At 50.1% G+C, this 18,552-nt stretch overlaps 1 protein-coding gene across 4 annotated transcripts in view; it reads right to left on the bottom strand.

The window, feature by feature from the left end:
- TMEM273 (transmembrane protein 273) overlaps positions 1-18,552 on the bottom strand; it is a 58,715-nt gene that overhangs the window by 22,080 nt on the left and 18,083 nt on the right. For 2 of the 4 annotated variants that reach the window (XR_012020963.1, XM_072806340.1), the window contains exons 2-5: positions 9,741-9,794; positions 8,733-8,873; positions 7,495-7,525; positions 5,154-5,177 (exon numbers count right to left, since the gene is read on the bottom strand). Coding sequence is in view for 3 of the 4 variants with exons in the window: in XM_072806340.1 (XP_072662441.1) it covers positions 5,154-5,177; positions 7,495-7,525; positions 8,733-8,873; positions 9,741-9,794 (250 nt within the window). In the remaining variant the exon portion in view is untranslated. Of the gene's footprint in view, positions 1-3,486; positions 3,769-5,153; positions 5,178-7,494; positions 7,526-8,732; positions 8,874-9,740; positions 9,795-18,552 lie in introns of those variants that run through there. The other 2 variants (XM_072806339.1, XM_072806341.1) reach the window with 2 other exon arrangements.

Below are 18,552 nucleotides of genomic sequence, written 5' to 3'. Positions count from 1 at the left end.
GTAACTAGAAACTAGGTACATTCAAGTCTAAACTTGTGCTATTCCACAAGAAGAGACTTGTCCATACATGGCATATCTAGCTCTATCTCTGTATCTACCTAAAATTAGTAGCACAGAAGAAAAGATGAGGTCACCAAACCAGACCCCAATATAGTAGAGCTCAATAAAGTAGGGAACAGCGCCTGCTGTGGACACTTTCAACTAAAGGCCTCACCAACCCACCCATGCACAGAGACTGAATTCACACCAACATCTCACTATAGTTTCTCATAAGAGTTATAATTTTAACAGAATTGCATATCTATGTTTACACTGAATGTTGCATATTTGTTTATGCCATCCAATTGTGCATGCCTGATCTCAGTGTCTGGATATCTAACATGGGAGAAGGGACAGCAACAGCATAAAGATGGGGTAGAGTGAAGCATCAGGGGGATAAGCCAAGCCAAATGCCGTAAAAGAGATAGCACCTACCTACCCGATGTATGGAGGACCAAGGACGCACATTGAGGTTGGAGTTACAGAGCTTGATGGCAGCAGAGCCAGCATGGAAGATAAGCAAGTTGGAAAAAAGCAAGGATAGTGACAGGAGTCTGAAGGGATTGCAAGAGAGTCTAAAGGCTGTCAGATTTTTGTGCTTCTCCTTTAAAACATGGTGGGTCCAAAAATCAGAGTTTAAGTTGGATGGTCTAGAGGAGCAGGGGCTCAAAAAAAAAAAGTTCATATCTTATATTATCTTTAATAAGTCCTGAATTCAAAGGACCCTTTCAGGGGTTATTAAGAACAGGATCCAAAGTGGCTGGACCTATGCAGCATTTGCTCTTGAAATACTGATGTTTGCAGAAGATGGAAAAACCAGAAAGGCAGCCTCCTCCTATTCCTGATGGCCCTAAGGTGGAGAAGTGGCACCTATGACTTACTCCCTGGAAGAAGTCATTCTTTTACAGAGCAGTCACTCCCCTGCATACAGATGTGCCACCAGTCCCTAGAGAGACAGGCACAACATGCAAGAAAAGATAAGCTAGATAGAGGCTGGGACAGTAGCTGCCAGCTGGACTAGCAGGTGAATCAGGTTGCAGACCTGGCCTGGGTGTCAAGAGAAAGAGAAAAAGACTTTTGAAGATTGTATCTGCACTGTTTCCACTACTATTTAATATTAGTGGTTTTAGCCAATGCAATCAGAGAGGAGAAAACAATTAGAGTCATAAGAACTAGGAAAAGCAATCTACAATTTGGCAGATGACATAATATTATGAAAACCCAAGGAAATCAAGCAGAAAACACACACAATAAAAGCATTCAGTAAGGCCATCACTATACCATTAACATACAAAAATAATCCATAAGCAGTCAATGACCAAATAAGAGACATAATGGGAAACTCCATTCTTAAAAGCAACAAGAACAGAGAAATACTTAGGAATAAGCTTAAAAAGAAATGTGAAAAACCCATAAGGTCAAGCCAAAAACTCCTTAAGACACATAAACACAGCCTTGCAAAAACATTCACCTTTCCACGAAGGACTGCTTAACATCATAATGAAGTCAGTCATCCTCAGTCTAACACATAAATGTAATGCAACCTCAACAAAAATACAAAGGTGTTTGCTCCATGAATAGATTCTGGAGTTGGTTCTGAAGCTCATACGGAAAAACAAATATGCAAGATAGCTAGAAGAGAATAGCAAGAATGTGCTCTTGAATAGGAAGCACAATGGGAGTGTGCCGGATGGTGGAGTGAACCATGAAGTCTGCACAAGTAAGAGTGTGGTACTAGCACAAGAATACTCACAAATATGATGGAAAATAATATAAAGTCCAGAAATAGCCCAAGTACACATGGGAATTTAGAATACAACAAAGATTGAAAATAAAACTGGAAAAAAAAAAAAAAAAGAAAATAAAACTGGGGAAAATAATATTTTCAATTCTGATACTGAAATAGATTGCCATTTGGGATAAAGATTAAATTGGATCCATATGTCATACTACACACCACAATAAATGTTAAATGGATCAGAGATCCAAACAATAAAACTTTGCAAGAACTGGAATATATATATATATATATATATATATATATATACACATGTCTGTATGTAAACATTTTTAATTTTATGGAAATTGTATATATATAATTTTAATTAGATACATTTGTGTAAAAGGAACACAGGAAGATAAAGCAAAGACTCTTGAAAATAGTCATCTCCGCACAGTGGGTGGGGACAGAATAGAGTGGGCAGGTATGGGAATGAGACTTCTCTGAGTTTACCTGTTTACATTTTAATCTACATGTTTCACAACTCAAAAAAAAATAGAATTAAACTAAAAGAATTAAGAAAGGGAGCATTAATTTTTTTAAAAAAGATTTTATTTATTTATTGATGAAAGACACACAGAGAGAGAGGGAGGCAGAGACACAGGCAGAGGGAGAAGCAGGCTCCATGCAAGGAGCCTGACGTGGGCCCGGGTCTCCAGGATCACACCCTGGGCCGAAGGCGGTGCTAACCGCTGAGCCACCTGGGCTGCCTGAAAGGGAGCATTAAAATAGCATACACATGGATACCAATTCTATATCAAATTGAGAGCATAATCACACAGAGAAAATAACTAATTCAATTTGAATATAATACTTGGTACACACAAAAGCTAAATTCTCAGAAAAAAAAGAAAATTTCAAGCTACTAAGCAAGTTTGTAGTTGCAGAGTGTTGTGATTATGGAAGTATTTTGTGTAATATTAGAGAATAGAGCAAAAGGGTAAAAATATTTATATAGAACAGGGTTTTGACTTTGGAGGAGGCAAAAAAATATGGAGTGAAGAAAGCTTAAGAAGAGCCTTATGGTATTAAATTTGTGGTTTAAATATACATTTACTGATTCAGTCCTAGCCTCTCAGGCCCTAGAAGCAGTGATGTCTCAGGAGCCATGAGCACACGTGTCCAGATCTTGTCTTCTAAAAACTATTCCACATCAAGAAAGAAAAAAGGGAGTACCTGGGTGGCTCAGTGTTTGAGCATCTGTCTTTGGCTCAGGGAGTGATCCCAGGGTCCTGGGATTGAGTCCCACATTGGGCTTCCCGGGGTGGAGCCTGCTACTCCCTCTGCCTGTGTCTCTGCTTCTCTCTCTCTCTCAATCTGTGTGTGTGTGTATGTGTCTGTGTGTGTGTGTGTGTGTCTCATGAATAAATAAAATATTTAAAAAGAAAAGAAAGAAGAAAGAAAGAAAGAAAGAAAGAAAGAAAGAAAGAAAGAAAGAAAGAAGAAAACACATTTTTAAAAAAGAAAAAACAAGGATCTAAGGGGTACATGGGTGATTCCAAGTCTGAGCAGGGACAGTAAAAGATGAGCCTGGATACCGTGTTGTGTCAAAAGTCTTAAGAATTGGGGAAAAAAGAAATCTAGGAAATGCTCAAAAGCCACCAAGAAGTGACTGGTTCTGGACGAACCGGGGACAATTTGAGTATCACAAAGATCCATGATGGTGATGAATTGTAATATGTTGTTTATTTCAACAAGTGAGAGAAAGAGAAAAGGGGGAAGGAAAAAGTCTTTTTTTCCAGAAGAATGCCAGCTATTAAATGCAGAAGGGATGCTAGCATTAGAAATGAAACTCAGGGATCCCTGGGTGGCGCAGCGGTTTGGCGCCTGCCTTTGGCCCAGGGCGCGATACTGGAGACCCGGGATCGAATCCCACGTCGGGCTCCCGGTGCATGGAGCCTACTTCTCCCTCTGCCTGTGTCTCTGCCTCTCTCCCTCTCTCTTGGTGACTATCATAAATAAATAAAAATTAAAAAAAAAAAAAGAAAAAGAAATGAAACTCAGTATTTGTAAGCCCCAATGCAATAACTGATTCAAACATGGATTGCGAACAGATGTAAAATCAATGGGTGAAGAATCACTGGAGGTCAGGATGTTCACGTGGTCTCAAAGTATCACCCTTCAGATTATCAACTAATTAGGAAGAGGAAAACTTGTCTCCCCAAAGCAGAGATCTAGTGGTCACTTCCTTAATCAGGGTAGAATTACCCACAGTGAGAGATCCTGGTGTCCTGTGCGTCCTGATGCAGTACAATATTTCTATTGTACACACAATGTCACTCCCATGGTGTTCTTGAAAAAAGTCCTAACCTGCATCTACTCAGGAAGAAACAATCAGACCAGTCCAGAAGATGAAGTCATACAAATGGACTTTGAAATTGACAATGCCACGGGGAAAGAAGACAGAGAAGTTGTCCAACACAAAAAGAGACAGAACAGAGACAAACCTCATGGATCTGGGTTTGGAAGACTGGAGCTATAAAGATATGTTTAAAACAATCAGATTTGAATATGGGCTGTGTAATAAATGATATTACTGAATTACTGGTCATTTTCTTAGATGTAGTCACCACATTATGATTATGCTGGAGACATCTGGTTATATATTTAGGGGTGAAATATCTCTACTAACTTAGGGGTGATATTGCTAGTAATTTTTAAGTGGATCAGAAAAAAATGTATGTATACAGAATAAAGCAAATGGGGGGAAATATTAACTTGGTGTATCTAGGTGAAGGATGTATTATTATTTTTTTTGTTTGCACTATTCTTTCAATTCTTCCGTGGATTTGAAGAGTTTTCAAAAAGAAGGAAGGTGAGAGCACTTGGGTGATGCATGAGGTGGAGACCAGTGGTCAAGGGAATGTGAACCGTGACCAATCCTGTATACGCAGGCCTCACTGTAAGACCCAAAAGCAACAAGGGAAACAGACACTTCAGCCAAATTGATAGCTTGATGACACAAAAGTCTTGGAATTTTTTTTTCGTCATGTGGATTAAGTTGGCGAGTTCACAGTTTGAATGACCTTTCAAGGGAAAAATTTGGCAAGTAAAAGAAAGTGAACTATCCTGCTTCTAAAATCCCATCTTCTCAGCTCTAATCAGGCAAAGAAGCTCCCACAGCTCCATTTTAAATCTCCCTGAAGTGCTACTAAATTAAGACTTTCTGGAAGGGAAAAAAACAAAAAGAAGATGTGGATTCCTGGTGTCCCAGCTGAGGCTTGAGGAGTCCTGGCTGGTGGCTAGCAATCCCCTCCCATCCTGTGTGGGGGCCACCTCGGGGGAGCCACTGACTCTCTCCCTCTCAGAAGGAGTGATTGCTCTTACAGCTCACCTCTCGGAGAAATGGAGCTTTGACCTGCAAAACAGAAGAATCGGATGTTCATTAAATCATTCCCTGTGACAAAAAGCACATGAGAAGTTTCGCTCTAGGAGAACAGCTTGCCAATTCTTAGATTTTTTCTTTTCGGTCTAACTTCTTCCTGACTCAGCCTGACTCCATCTAGTGTTAGCTTTGGAAACTTGAACTGTGCCTCCCTTCTTAGCAATCCGTTTGTGGAGGAGCTGGTGTGATCCGTGCCAAGAAGGGCTCCTCTAACGTGGTAGGAGGGCGACATCCCTGGCCTCCATAATCACACTCCTCACCCCCAGCCCAGGCCCCTGTGGGGCGGCCAAACAGCTCCGGTTGGGGGCGTGGGGGGAGAGGATGGGACAGAGAGAGAGAGAGAGACAGTAAGAGTCAGAGAAGAAGAGGGGCAATGGTTGGAGGCCGAGTTGATGAAACACCCTCTAGGGCCTGGAAGCCAGGACATCTGAAGGAGGGGAGATCCTCAAGGAAGTGAACTTCTGGAGAAAATCCGTTTCCAGCTCAGCCCCAGGGCATCACCCTGATGACAGCATGCCGTGCATCTGTCTCATCTCTCTGTTCACTCACAAATCCACCACTTCTTCCATGCACAGGCCACAGCATTTAGTGAGTCCCAGGGAGGAAATGGAGGCGAGTCCATGCTCCAGGTCCCTTCTAAAACCCACCACCCCACTCAGCCCAGACCTCTGTCTGCATGCCAACCCTTACTGAGCACCCCCTCTACTTGGAAGTCTGCAGAAGCCTCAGATGCACTGTGTTTAAAAAAGGAGTTCCCATCTCAGTCCCACAGCCCATTGCCCATTGCCCAAACCTGTCCCACCACCTACTTCCCCTGCTGGGGCCTCCCCACTCCCACAGTCGATACACTCTTCTGGATTCCTCCCTCCTGCTGGTTGCACCTTCACTCAGCTGCCAGGTCCTGAGCCCACCGCCTCCAGCAGGGCCTTGCAGCAGGTCTGAATCCCTCTAAGATCTCCCCGGCAGGCCTGCCTGTCTCCAGTGGGGTCCCCCCTTCATGCTACTACAGCATAAAAGATATTCCATCCCTCTGCTGCCTAGAATCCATCGGTGACTGACCAGAAGTTTCAGGATAGGGTTCAGATTCCTTCACTTAGCATACAAGACCCTGACTAAAACTACCCACCTCCCCAGCCTCCTCTGCAGACCTTCATGTGAAGCCTCTGCTCCGTTACATGGAATGCTTGGTCCCTGGATGTGCACAGGGGCACCCATCAGGGGGCCTTCTGCTTGTGTACACTTCTCTTTCTTCCCGCAGAGAACTTCTTCCCATCCGTCCACATGCAATCGCAGTGCTGCTTGCACCTCCAGACAACCCGCTTCCCAGCTGGAACATGCACCCCTCTGCATCGCCCAGGCACAAGGCAACACGGGCTTAGCTGTGTCATAGCACTCCCCTGACCCCAATCCTGTGCAATGAGCACCCAGGATGTGTCTGTCTCCCTTGCAGACTGAAAGGGAGCCTGTCTTCCTTTAATCCTCAGCACCTGCTCCATGCCATATCACCCATTCATTCATTCATTCATTCATTCAAAAGCACCCACTCTGTTCTGGGTACAGTGCTAAATGCCAGGGCTACAAAGATGAAAAGAAAGATCCCACCCTCAAGGACCTTACACTTTGGGGGGAAAACCATAAAAAGAAATAGATAAATATATCACATAATGTCAGTGATGGAAAGTAATATAAAGAAAAATAAAACTAGGTAAGGGGAAGATAATGATCAGGGGAAGGGTTTCTATTTTAAACAGGCCATGTACAATGAAATGGTGGCCTTGAAGAAGAGATATGAAGAAAATGAAGGGCAGAGCTTGCAGCTATCTGGGAGAAGAGCATTCCCTATGACAGAAAACAGCAAGTGCAGAGGTCCTGAGGCAGGACTGTCCTCAGAGGACATAGTCTTTGTGCAGAAGACCAGCATGGCTCATTGCCAGCAGGGAAGTCAGGTAGCCCAGAGCAGACCATATGGGCTTCTCAAGTGGGTCATGGCAGGGGCTAAGGACCTCATTCTGAGTGCTGGGGGGAATGTACTTAGGGGTTCTGTGTGGGAGGTGGGGCAGAATGTAACTGAGGGTATGCAGAAACAGGTTCAAGCCCCCTTTGGCTAATGTGCCTTGTGGCCCCCCACTCATGACTCCTGCCTACTGAACCGAAGAAGAGAAGAGTGTGTTCTAGTCTTCTAGGAAGCATTTTGGAGTGGAGAGAAGAGCTCAGATGGCAGGCAAGGAAGCACGATGAATAAAACAGCAGGAAAAATAATACCCCTCACTTACCACGGTAGTGACCTTACCTTGGGACTCTCTTCTTCAGGGTGACAGTGTCTACACAGAGAAAGCAGGGCATTAGAAAGGAGACACTGTGATCATGTGACCCGCTCAGTGCCCGCTAAGGTGCGAGTCAGACCCAACCTGACTCAATTAACTCTGAGAGCCTCCCTGGGTCGGGACCACTGGGGTGGTGGTCTTGAGTGGCTGTTCTTCATCCTTCTCCTTTGGCTCTGTTGGCGCTTCTCCATCTAGGTCCCCTCACTGAGCCCGCTTAGCTGGGCACATAAGTGGAACTGAGTCTTCCCTGGAGCCCTCTTATCCCCATCACTCCTCCTCATCCCCTTCCCTTGCTGCTCCTGGGCCCTCTTGGTCTAAAGGGATCCAGCATGTCTCCCACTGTGTGATGAAGAGGCTGTTTCTTCTCCCCTCCTATTCGTAGGGAAAATAATGGTAAGCAAACTCCCATGACCAATTAAACCCTTTGCATAATTGGACATGCTGGCATCTCGGGAAGCTCTGAGGGCTACGCCTCCTCTCCCCACCCCAGACTATCCTTCTGCATATCTTTGCAGATAACAACCACATTTTCCAAAGACACAGAGAGGCTCCTTCCTCCTCATCCTCAGGAAAATTTCATGGAAAGCTCCATCATTATCCCATTAAGCAGGCTTCCAGGACTGGGAATGAGTTTTGCCAAGTCCCATCCCATCTTGAGAGAAAGGGGATGCAAATCAATGTCGTATTTTGCTATCAAAACTCACAAACTGACTGTGGGTTGTATTTCCCTACAGTTGCCACAGGATACCCAGAGCCAAGCCAGGGTTCATGTAAGCTCTGCTTGGACCAAGAGGACATGGCACCGCTCCGAGTAGAACCTGCCCGGTTTATGACAAAAAAGCAATTCAGCCCATATAACCGGAGTTTACAGCACCTCCGCCATGCACTCAGCCTCGTCACCTCTTGGGATCAATTTGATCTGGTCACATTTTTGGATACGGGAATAGATCTTTCTGGCTGAAGCCAACTCACCTTCCTTCCCCACCTTTCTCCAAGAAATCTGATTCTTAGGAATGGAAAAGTACAGAGAAAGAGAGAGAGAGAGAAGAAGGGAGGGTGAGGGAGGGACAGAGACATAGAGAGGTCTCTGTGTTTCTCTTCGATCCTGCCGGTCCGTCTTTCTCCAGCTAAGTTTCAGAGGGCCTGAGGGGAATCTCCTGGTCTGGGCAGGCTGCAGCCAGGCTGCGGGTCACTGCCCCCTTACCCCTGAAGCCCGGGGTTGTGCTTCTCAAGTTGGAGGAGTCGATGTCAAACAAATGCTTCTTGATCATGCAGACCTTCAGGGCCAGGAAGACGGCCGCTATGGCTCCACCTAGAGCCGCCCCGATGACGGCGTACTTGATGTCTGTGGGGCGGGGAGAAATTGCACAATGGGCGCCCGCGTCCGTCAAACCCTGCCGAGGTCTTCTACAGCTCCCTTCACATCCGGGGTGACGTTCAAAGTCACTCTAAAATTCTGCGCTGCAATCCGCTGAAGCCCAGGGGCACACTGGCGCCCTGCCCGCGCCCCCACCCCATCCCTCCTCTTGGAACAAGATCCTGCTTCTTGGGTTGTGGGGATCATTTCCTGGCAGCTGGTGGCTCACTTCTCCGCCTCTCATAGCCCTACCTCACTGACCTTCACATTAGTTCATTGATCGTGTATGTGCTAATTGCCCACCTGCTCTGTGGTGAGCACAGAAGGGAAAGGGAAAGATCTGACTCCATCCTGAGGGCCCTACAGTGAGCTGGTGCCCAGGAGCTCACCCTAATACCATAGGTAACAACGGTGCAGGCTGGGCTGCCATGGGAGCCCGGAGCCTTCCCAGAGGAGAAGGGATGGAGATGTCTAGACCCGTCTGCAGCCTGCATCATGCCTGCTGGGGTGAGCCCCTGAGGTGGAGAGAAGCTGAGGGTGCAGGTGGAAGGAGGGCCTGGAGGCACCGCAGAGTGCAGGGTGCTGTGGGCACCGGAGCCACTCTTACAGAGAGCAGACAAAGGTGGTCCTGATGACTCATGTGGCCTTTGAAGAGAGGCTCTCAAGCAGGTCCACACCCTTGGGGTCAAGCTGTGTTAGCTCCCTGGCAGGTCTCGAAGTGAGTGCAGCCCCTGCTCTGTGATGACTGGCAGGAAGCCAGCCCCACTCCCAGCACACCCCCACCTGCCCCTGCCTCCTGGAGTGCCCCCTCCTGTTCCCTGAGTCCAGCTCACAGGAAGCTGGGCAGCCACCTACCAATTTCTGCCCCAGCAGACTTGCCCGTTGCTAATACTTGAGCTCCTCCAATATCTGCAAAGGAAGAAAACCCAGAGTCTGGTTGGAACAAAATTGGTGGCTGTGATGGGACTAGGGGTCAAGGGCCAAAGCCCCCTCTCCAACCACTATCTCCCACAAGTCTTGAAAGGCCTGGCACAGGCACCTCTCCCACCTGGCCTCCAGCCTCAGGAACGAGAGGCAGAGTGTTCTGGGGCCTCAGCGGGACCTCCTCCACACCCACACTGAGAGCAGGGTTCCATCAAGTTCAGTCTAGCCAGCTCTTTCACGGGGTCTCAGCACTCCACGGGGCATGCACAGCACAGAAGATGCAGCTGATGGATGAAGAGCTGAGAAGCTCTTAGGTTCTCTGCCCTGTGCTCTGTTACAGCAGTGCTCTGTGACATTGTTAACACGTGGAGTGCTCCACGCCCAGCATTTGACACGGCATCTGGCACGAAGGAGGTGTTAATGGACATTTGCCAAACAAATGGTGGTAATGGAGCATGCTGCAGGGGTGTCTCACTCTTCTGGCCAGGGCTCGAAAGCTTCTATCAGGAAATGGGGCTCAGGCTGGGACCACAGTCCCTGCAGACTGGCTGTTGAAGAACTAGGGCAGAGCTGTAGGCCTTGCAGGCAAAGGCGCCCAATAACTGGGCACTTACTTCGAGGCGATACTGGGTGCGGCACTTGCATGAATGCACTTCCCACTCGCAGTAACAGCTGTGAGAGATGGGTGCTATTATCATCTCCGTGTGATGAATGAGGAACCAGAGGCACTGAAGACTGGATAATGTGCCCAAAAGCCAAGGGAAGTGGAACATGGCAGGGCCAGGGTCTGAGCCATGCCATTTGCACTGAGAACCTGTGATGCCCTGCAAACTCGAGTCCAAGGAAGCTAACAAAAGGATGCCACAAGCCGCGAGGTCAAGGGGTGGAGGGGCTTGGGCTGGAGTGGGTGGATGATGAGACTCAAGCCTGGTTCTAGGTACAAGCTTCCAGGCAAAGGCAGAAGCAGGAAGTGCCACTACCCCTGCTTCTTAAAGGGAGTGGGTGACTTCACTGGGAGGGGCCAGATCTTCCCCAGCTTAGCTCTGACACAAGTTGACCTCCCAATTCCCCACCTATTGGGGACTGAATGACAGCCCAAAACCACATCTGCTGACTACAGACAATGCTGCCTGGGTGACATGTTGGTTGACACTCTACAGAGGACATCTTGTTCTGCATGTGTTCAGTGGGAAAGGAATCATCATAACGTTTCATTCTGTGTTGGCTCCAAGCCCCGAGGCTGCTCCTGGTCCCTGGCCCCGGACAGGCGCTCTGGGCTTCAGGGTCTCCCACCATGTCCTAGGCCAGGGACTGAGTGAGTGCCCTCCGTGGGATCACCTTTCCAACTGCAGGCAGACAAAATTGGGCGGTGGACACATCCTTCCCAGTAATTCCTGCTAGCCGGCCAGATGGCCACTCGGCGGCAGCCTTTCCCCTCCTTGGGGAGGGAACTCCCTCCTTGCAGCCTTCCCCCTGCACTCCTTCTCTGCCCTGTGCTCTAATAAGCCCCTGGGTGAGGATCAGTCACAAGCATGTGAGCTCAGCCGACCCCTTCCCCCCCATACCAGGGTCTTGAGCTGGAGGAGTCCCTCCTGGCCCATAGACCCTCTGCGAAGCCCCAGTGCTAATTTCCCCTGGTTCTGCAAAGTAGCTGGAGGATGGATGGCCCTAGCAGCACAGCGGGGGGCGGGGGGGGGAGGGCTCCAGTGTACTCCTGCATTCAGGTCTGTAAGAGCCCCAGGAGGAAGTCACAGGGCATGTTCCCTGCTGGGATTCTCTGAGTTCTCTTGCAAACAGAAGGCAGAAGCTTAGCAACCAGAGGACAGACTCTCCAGCTCAGGGGAGAGTGGGCACCGTGCTGACCAAACCTAACTTGACTGTCAGCACTCCTCAAAGTGCCCATACTGGGGCAGCCCTGGTGGCGCAGTGGTTTAGCACAGCCTACAGCCTGGGGTGTGATCCTGGGGACCCAGGATGGAGTCCCGCATCAGGCTTCCTGTATGGAGCCTGCTTCTCCCTCTGCCTGTGTCTCTGCCCCTCTCTCTCTCTCTCTCTCTCTCTCTCTCTCTCTGTCTCTATGAATAAATAAAATCTTTAAAAAAAAAAAAGTGCCCATACTGAACCAGGCACTGGGGACAGGGACAGGAGCAGAGGTCCCAGAGCCCAGCCCTGGCTGCTGCAGCGCAGAGAGCAGAGGGCTGCCTCTACTTGGGTCTCCACCCTCATAGTCTCCCTGTGTGCCCAGAGAGACACCTAGGCTACACCTGTCTGGGGATGGTGCCTTTTCTTCAGGTGCACAAAGGCACCTGTAAGTACAGGATCTGAGGCTAGAGTACCTGTGTCCTCTGCATGCCCCCTTTGAACATGCTGCTGCCCAAGGGTGCTATTCTATCCCTCCCGAAAGAGCCTGTCTCCATTAGAAACGACAAATACCCACCATTTGCTTCAACATGGATGGAACTGGAGGGTATTATGCTGAGTGGAGTAAGTCAATCGGAGAAGGACAAACATTATATGGTCTCCTTCATTGGGGGAATATAAAAAATAGTGAATGGGAATAAAGGGGAAAGGAGAAAAAATAAGTGGGAAATATCAGAAAGGGAGACAGAACATAAAGACTCCTAACTCTGGGAAACGAACTAGGGGTGGTGGAAGGGGAGGAGGGCGGGGGGTGGGGGTGACTGGGTGAGGGGCACTGAGGGGGGCACTTGACAGGATGAGCACTGGGTGTTATTCTGTATGTTGACAAATTGAACACCAATAAAAAATAAATTTATTTAAAAAATAATGGTTCTTAAAATTACAATTAAAAAAAAAAAAAAGAGCCTGTCTCCAGCCCTCCTCTCTGCAGCCCCTCCTCCCCAGTCATGTAGAGCACAGCCTGCTTCCGCAAGTGATTTCCAAACAGGATAGAAGCCTCCTATAAGAGTAAATGGTCCTAAGACCTTGAGGCTTCCAGGGTCCCCTCCCCTGGGACATGAGAGGGCAGCCCTCAGGGAAAGGCAGCAACAGGGTTGCTCCCTACAAGAGAGCTGCGGGTGCAGCATGGCCTTGCCCCATCTCAGTTGGAATCTGACTCACTGAGAGTCCATCCCTGACGTCCAGACTTCCTGTACTGTCCAGGACACCTGTTGGGCCTGCCCTCAACAGGAGCTGGAATGCTTCACCACCCTTATTTGGGCAGAATCGGGCTATGTGGTTCCAGTTGTAGGATGGTGGGCGTGCGGGCACTCAGATGTCTTTCTATAAGTATCTGAACTAAAAATAAGGAGAAGCTGCCCTAAGTATTTGTCAATTGATGCCGGGTCATTTTCTTCTGAGAACTTAAATATTGCAGAAAGGCTCCTAACTTTAGATCTCAAGGATTCTAACGTTCCTAGCCAGAGGAAGGGGCTTCAAGAGCCTAGACAGGCATCCATCATCTAACACTATCAGGAAGTGCTTGCAGTATGCTCTGGATGGGGCATCCAAGAGCAACCCAAGACCCCTGTCCCCCATAAAGGAGCTCATGGAGTGACAAGGGAGACAGAAGGAAAAATCAGAGTGTCATGGATGACAGCCAGCACCTTCCTGGAAACCTCAGTCTCCACTAGATAGAGGAAGTCTGAATGGAAGCATGTAGAATGGATACTTGCTGTGTGGCCTGCACACCTCCCCTGACCCTTGGCTGCTAGAAGTACCTTGGCTTTCCTTTGGGTCACCATCTCCATGTGATTCCCCCGAGGGCAGGCTCCCAGATGAATACATGGACTTACCCTAACTGGTAAATTAGCATATTCCATCTTCCTGTCAGCAGTGACTGGTTTGAGGGGTGGGGCGGGAGATCCATTTCAGGCCAGTAACAACTCTGGGACTTCAAGGAAAATATGGGGAAACAGGAGTATCTTCCAGAATTTGGTAATTGTGGGGCTGAGAGTGGCCTACTGGAAGGAGAGACCCTGCTGGGACTGAAGCCCCCACAGACGAGGGTCAAGCTGAGACCAAGTCTTCCAAAAAGGTTTTGAGTGCCTGAATCCAGCTGTGCCTGCAACACCTCTTCTTGACTTACCAGTCACCTTAGTAAGGAAACACTCTCTTTATCTTAATCTTATCCAAGCTAAGGAATGGTCATCCACAATCAGAAGAGCGCTGATGACTTAGTGGCAGGTCTTTCATAAAGCATTACCAGCAATCAGGTTGGCAAGGCAGAGAGGGGAGCAGAGAATGCCAGCTGTGAACAAGTTGCTTACAACACAACCTCTGATAAATCCAACTGGGGTCCGCAAGCGAAGCAATCATTGCACCTCTGCCTTGGCACGAGCTGTCTGATGCAACGCCTTTCTTGTTCCTGTGGAAAGTTCTTACTTATCCTGTAAGACTTAGTACAAATCCACCTCTTCTGGAAGTCCCCTTCCTCAGTGTTTGGGATCACCCCTGTCACATTGTTGCACCTCTGCTCCCGCTCCCCTTATGCTGTCTGGCAGGTACAAAGATTTATGCTGTGGCACAAAGAATATATACTTCAGGATAAGCAGTTTCTCTCTAGGACCTGGATGATATGTGAGGTTCCTTGGAACTAGTTTCTTTTCCTGCAAGATGCAGAGAGAAGCTGGGAGGATAGAACCTTGAACTAACTGGGAAGTGACCCCAAATCTCCTGAGCATAAAACCAGAAGTGGTTTCGGGTGATAAGACTGAGTATCCAGGACCGAATGATATTGAGGGCTCAAGAAGGAGGTCAAGTTTGGCCACGGAGAAATGAGTGACCATTGCTCCTGTAACTCTGAGGCGGGAAACACTCATGGGGTGCGCACAGAACACACGTGGCACACACATGACTGCCACTGCTGTGGGCGCTTCTGTCTTCGCTGCCCGAGGTCCCAGATCAAGTAGAGCACAGCGAGCATCCCACTGGGGAAAGGATCGCGTCAGGGGCTGGAAGTGCAGAAGGAAAGGGAGCAGTCCGATTGTTTTTCACCCCTGGGTTGATCCTGGGCCCCACTCCTCTTATCTGAAAATGGGGACTTAAGACCCTAACATGTAGAAAGGACTCGCTGAGACAGCCTCTTCTGCTCATTTGTCCCCAGCCCACCCCCACCCTGAAATGTAAGCGGACCTCATGGTCCGGCGGAACACAGGCGTGCTCCTGTGATCGAGCTGCCTGGGCGCTGTCGCCATTCGTTCTCCCTTCCCCTCCACTGGGCTCATGGACGGGTGCACCTCTCAGAGAGACCAGGCCAGTGGCCGGGGTCCCTCTCATCCCCCAGAGGCGGCTTGATGCTGCAAATTAAACAACATGAGGTCTGAATGCAAGTTGAGGCTTCAGTCCTCTCCTGAGTGGAGCCCTGGGCCAGCCTGGGTGACCAGCTCTCCCTGTGGCTGCTGGCTGTGTGTTAGGGTCTCAAGCCTTCCCCCTGGCATGGTTGTGAGGTGCAGAAACCTCTGACTCCCTGTCCACCAGCCTGGGAACCTCCTGACACTGCTCAGGCTCCATCCCACCTTCCCATCTTGTTGGGCAGACTGCAGCGGTCACCTCCGAGTGCCAGGCCCAGCTCCTCTCACAGGACCGTGGTATCCCCTGCCTCCCCGGGAAGGCCCTAGACCCAGGGGGACCCTGCACCTGCAGGAGTCGTGCAGCTTCCAGAGAGACAAAGTAAAAGGAAAACCGAGGGGCAAGGCTAGCAGAGCAAAGATGTCTCAGGGGTGAGGTGGGGGCCTCCGTCCACAGCCAGAGAGCACACCGAGTCAGACCATCAGCTCCCTAAATCCAGCTCAGCACCCCTGGCTCCGCCAGCCATATGCCCTGGTGCCCCAACATGCCCACTGAGCAGGGAATTCCTCACCCAGGGTCTCTGTCATACATGGAGGTCTGCAGCCATCAGCCAGCCAGGAGGACCAAGGGGTGCCCACCCTAGACTGGGGGAGTCAGAGAGGGACCCTGGGAGTAAGCAGTATTTAAACTAAAAACAAAAGGAGAAGTGAAGAGAGGGGCCATGTAATGGGCCCAGGCAGGGAAGGTGTCCAGGCAGACGAAAAGGCACCAGCAAAGGCCATGCAGCCAGAGCAGGAGTCCGGGCCTGGGAAAGAAGGTGGCAGCTCAGAGAGCAGCAGGGGGTGGGGGGTGGCAAACTGAGGCTTCTCAGGGTTCTTCAGAGGATGAAGGTAGGACAGCTAGCTGCGACACAGCTGCCCTGAGCAGGAACTAGAATCCAGAGGCCACCAGAAAGAAAGAGAGGTTGACCCGAGGCTATGAAAGGCAAGGGAACATGCCTTCAGCTTCCAGAAATAGCACCATAATTAAGAGGAAAATAATCCTGGTGGCTGACCAGACAGTACCAAAACTTGTGCCCACTTTGTTTTTCCCAAGCAGTCTTTGCTAATTAATTCTTAAAGATTCTCACAATGGGATTAAAACACTCAGCTACAGAAGCCAAACTGATCAATACCTTTCCAGGCTAATGGAGGGGCTGGAGGCAGGGAGCCGGCTTTGGCCCGAGGTAGAACCAAAGGCACTCCAGGAATGGGGAGTGGTCCTGAAAGGGGCAGGATCGGCCCCCACGCCCCCGGGCATCCCAGACCCGCTGGCCAGCAGGTGGTGACATCACACGCTGTCACACCTAGCAGGGTTGCTGCTGGAATTGTTTGGGAGCCAGAGGTTCTGGAAGCAGGGGGAGCCCGAGGCCGCTCTGGTGGGGTACGTGGTGGTGTCCAGGGAGGGCAGGACGGGAAGGAACACCCAGCTAACGCTACACGCACTGGTTGAGGGGGTGGCTCATCTTCGAATGTCTCCGCGGGAGCGCGGAGCCTAATACGCCTGACTCCATGGTGAGTGGAGAGGAATGACCCTTAGACCAGAACATGTGAGTCTCCATCCGTCATTGCTTAGCCAGTGGCTCAAGACCAGACACGACATGACGCCCAGCTCAGTGGCCACTCTGCCCCGGGACTGGCCACAGGAAGCCTGCCGAATCACACTCAGAGGGCTTCGAGAATGCCCTGAAGGTGTGTGGGCACAGCCCGAAGTGCAGGAGGGGACTCTCCTCCAGGGGCCCTCAGCCGCTGGAGAGGGTGTCCTCAGCTGTCCCAGAGGCCGCGGGGTATGTGAGGAGCAGAGCATGCTAGGAAGCAGCTCTGGGCAGGAACTCAGGTCAGAAGGGAGATTGTCCTCCCCATCAACATTACCAGAAGTCACGGAGCCGAGCGGAGGCCTCCAGAAAGCTGTGTGAGTCCAGGTGGGGGGCAGCCCACACACTCAGCCTTGGGGCTTCAGACCAGGGAAGGCCCCTGTGCAAGACTGCCTTTGCAGAGAGCAGGGGAGGCTGGAAGCAATGTAGAATAACTAATTAATGATGGTAAAGTATTGTGGAAGGGGAAAGCGCTGCATAACCATTAAGTGGTGGGGTTATTATTATTCATGCAATATTCATACTGTGCTCCTCAGCCTCTGAGAAGCTCTACTCCTCTGCAGTCCTTGGAGACCAGCTGAGGGAAGCATGTGGGGGGGGGGGGGGAGGGGGCTGTGGGATGACAGCTGGCCTGGCCCTCGGGGAAGGCCCGAGAGAGCACCAGGGCCTTGGCAATGCCACACCGTCTGCCTCCATCCACCAGGACTGAGGGTCTCTCTGAGCCCTACTGTGTGTCAGGGTCCGTGTCAGGCATTTCTTTTAAGGCAGCTGTAACATTTGCAGAGCTGAGATCATGCCACTGTCTAAATATGTAAAAGTTAGAGACCCGCCCACACAGGGCCCAGCCCTGTTTGTTCCCCAGAGCCCTGCAGTCCATTCCCCACGGGTCATCTTTCCAAGGGGGAAGCTCACCCTCCCAAGGGCCCAAGGCCTGGCTGATCTTCTGGGTGGAGCAGGAGGAGGCAGGGCCTGGCCTGGCCTCCCAAATGCCAGGATGCGGCAGGCTTCAGGACCTGGCCTTCTGCTCGACACCTCACTTTCCTGGCTGTACTTCTGGCCAATGCTGAGGCATGCCTCCCAGATGAGCTCACCAAGGGGAGGAAGGAAGTGAGATTTTTCTGGTTATCTGCCAAGGAATGCCTGTTGGTCACTCAAACAAGAGCAGTCCCTCTCTTGCTGTCTCGTTCCCAGGCCCCCACAAAGCTGGGTTTCCTCCCTGCACATACCACTCTCACTCCCAGCACAGACAAGTCCCCCTTCCTTATGAGTGTGTGCTGCCCCTGTTCCTGAACTTTGGAAACACTTTATGACAAGATTGAAAAGAAAATTCTCTTTGCATTTGGATAAAGGTATGAATGACGTGGGGATCCTTTAAGGCCAGAGTAGGGACAGGGGTCTTTCAGCCTCCTTTTCCCAGGAAGCCCCAGCAGGTGAGAGGCCAACTCAGGGTCACATGTCTGAATAGGAGAGTCCTGGGGTTTGAACCTGGGTCAGCCTGCCTCCAGGAAAGGGTCTCACACTGGCACACAGGTGGGACAGTGGCTTTGAGTCAACCGTAGTTTCTTAATGTTCCATGTGTGGCTCAATGACTAGGCTCATCTGCACCGTGAGAGGATCTCTGTTCTTAGCGTTCCAAGGTCAGCCCGGGAACCCTCTCTGAGTGTCTCCAGAGCCTTCCCTGGCTCATCCCCATTCAACGTTGTTTTGTTTTCTGTGGGGCCAAGCATGGACCGACTACAAGCTATGACAGACACCAACACCTCAACCACAGCCTCTGACCTCGGGCCACATGCTGCCTCCAATGGGGAAGTGGGGATAAGGTGTGCAATGAGGCCTGCAGGCCAGCAGACCCTGCAAGCG

The sequence above is a fragment of the Canis lupus genome, chromosome 29 (assembly GCF_048164855.1).
Source record: "Canis lupus baileyi chromosome 29, mCanLup2.hap1, whole genome shotgun sequence".
NCBI lineage: Eukaryota > Metazoa > Chordata > Mammalia > Carnivora > Canidae > Canis > Canis lupus.
Note: the sequence above shows the minus strand (reverse complement) of the source record. Positions and strands in the feature narration are given on the sequence as shown.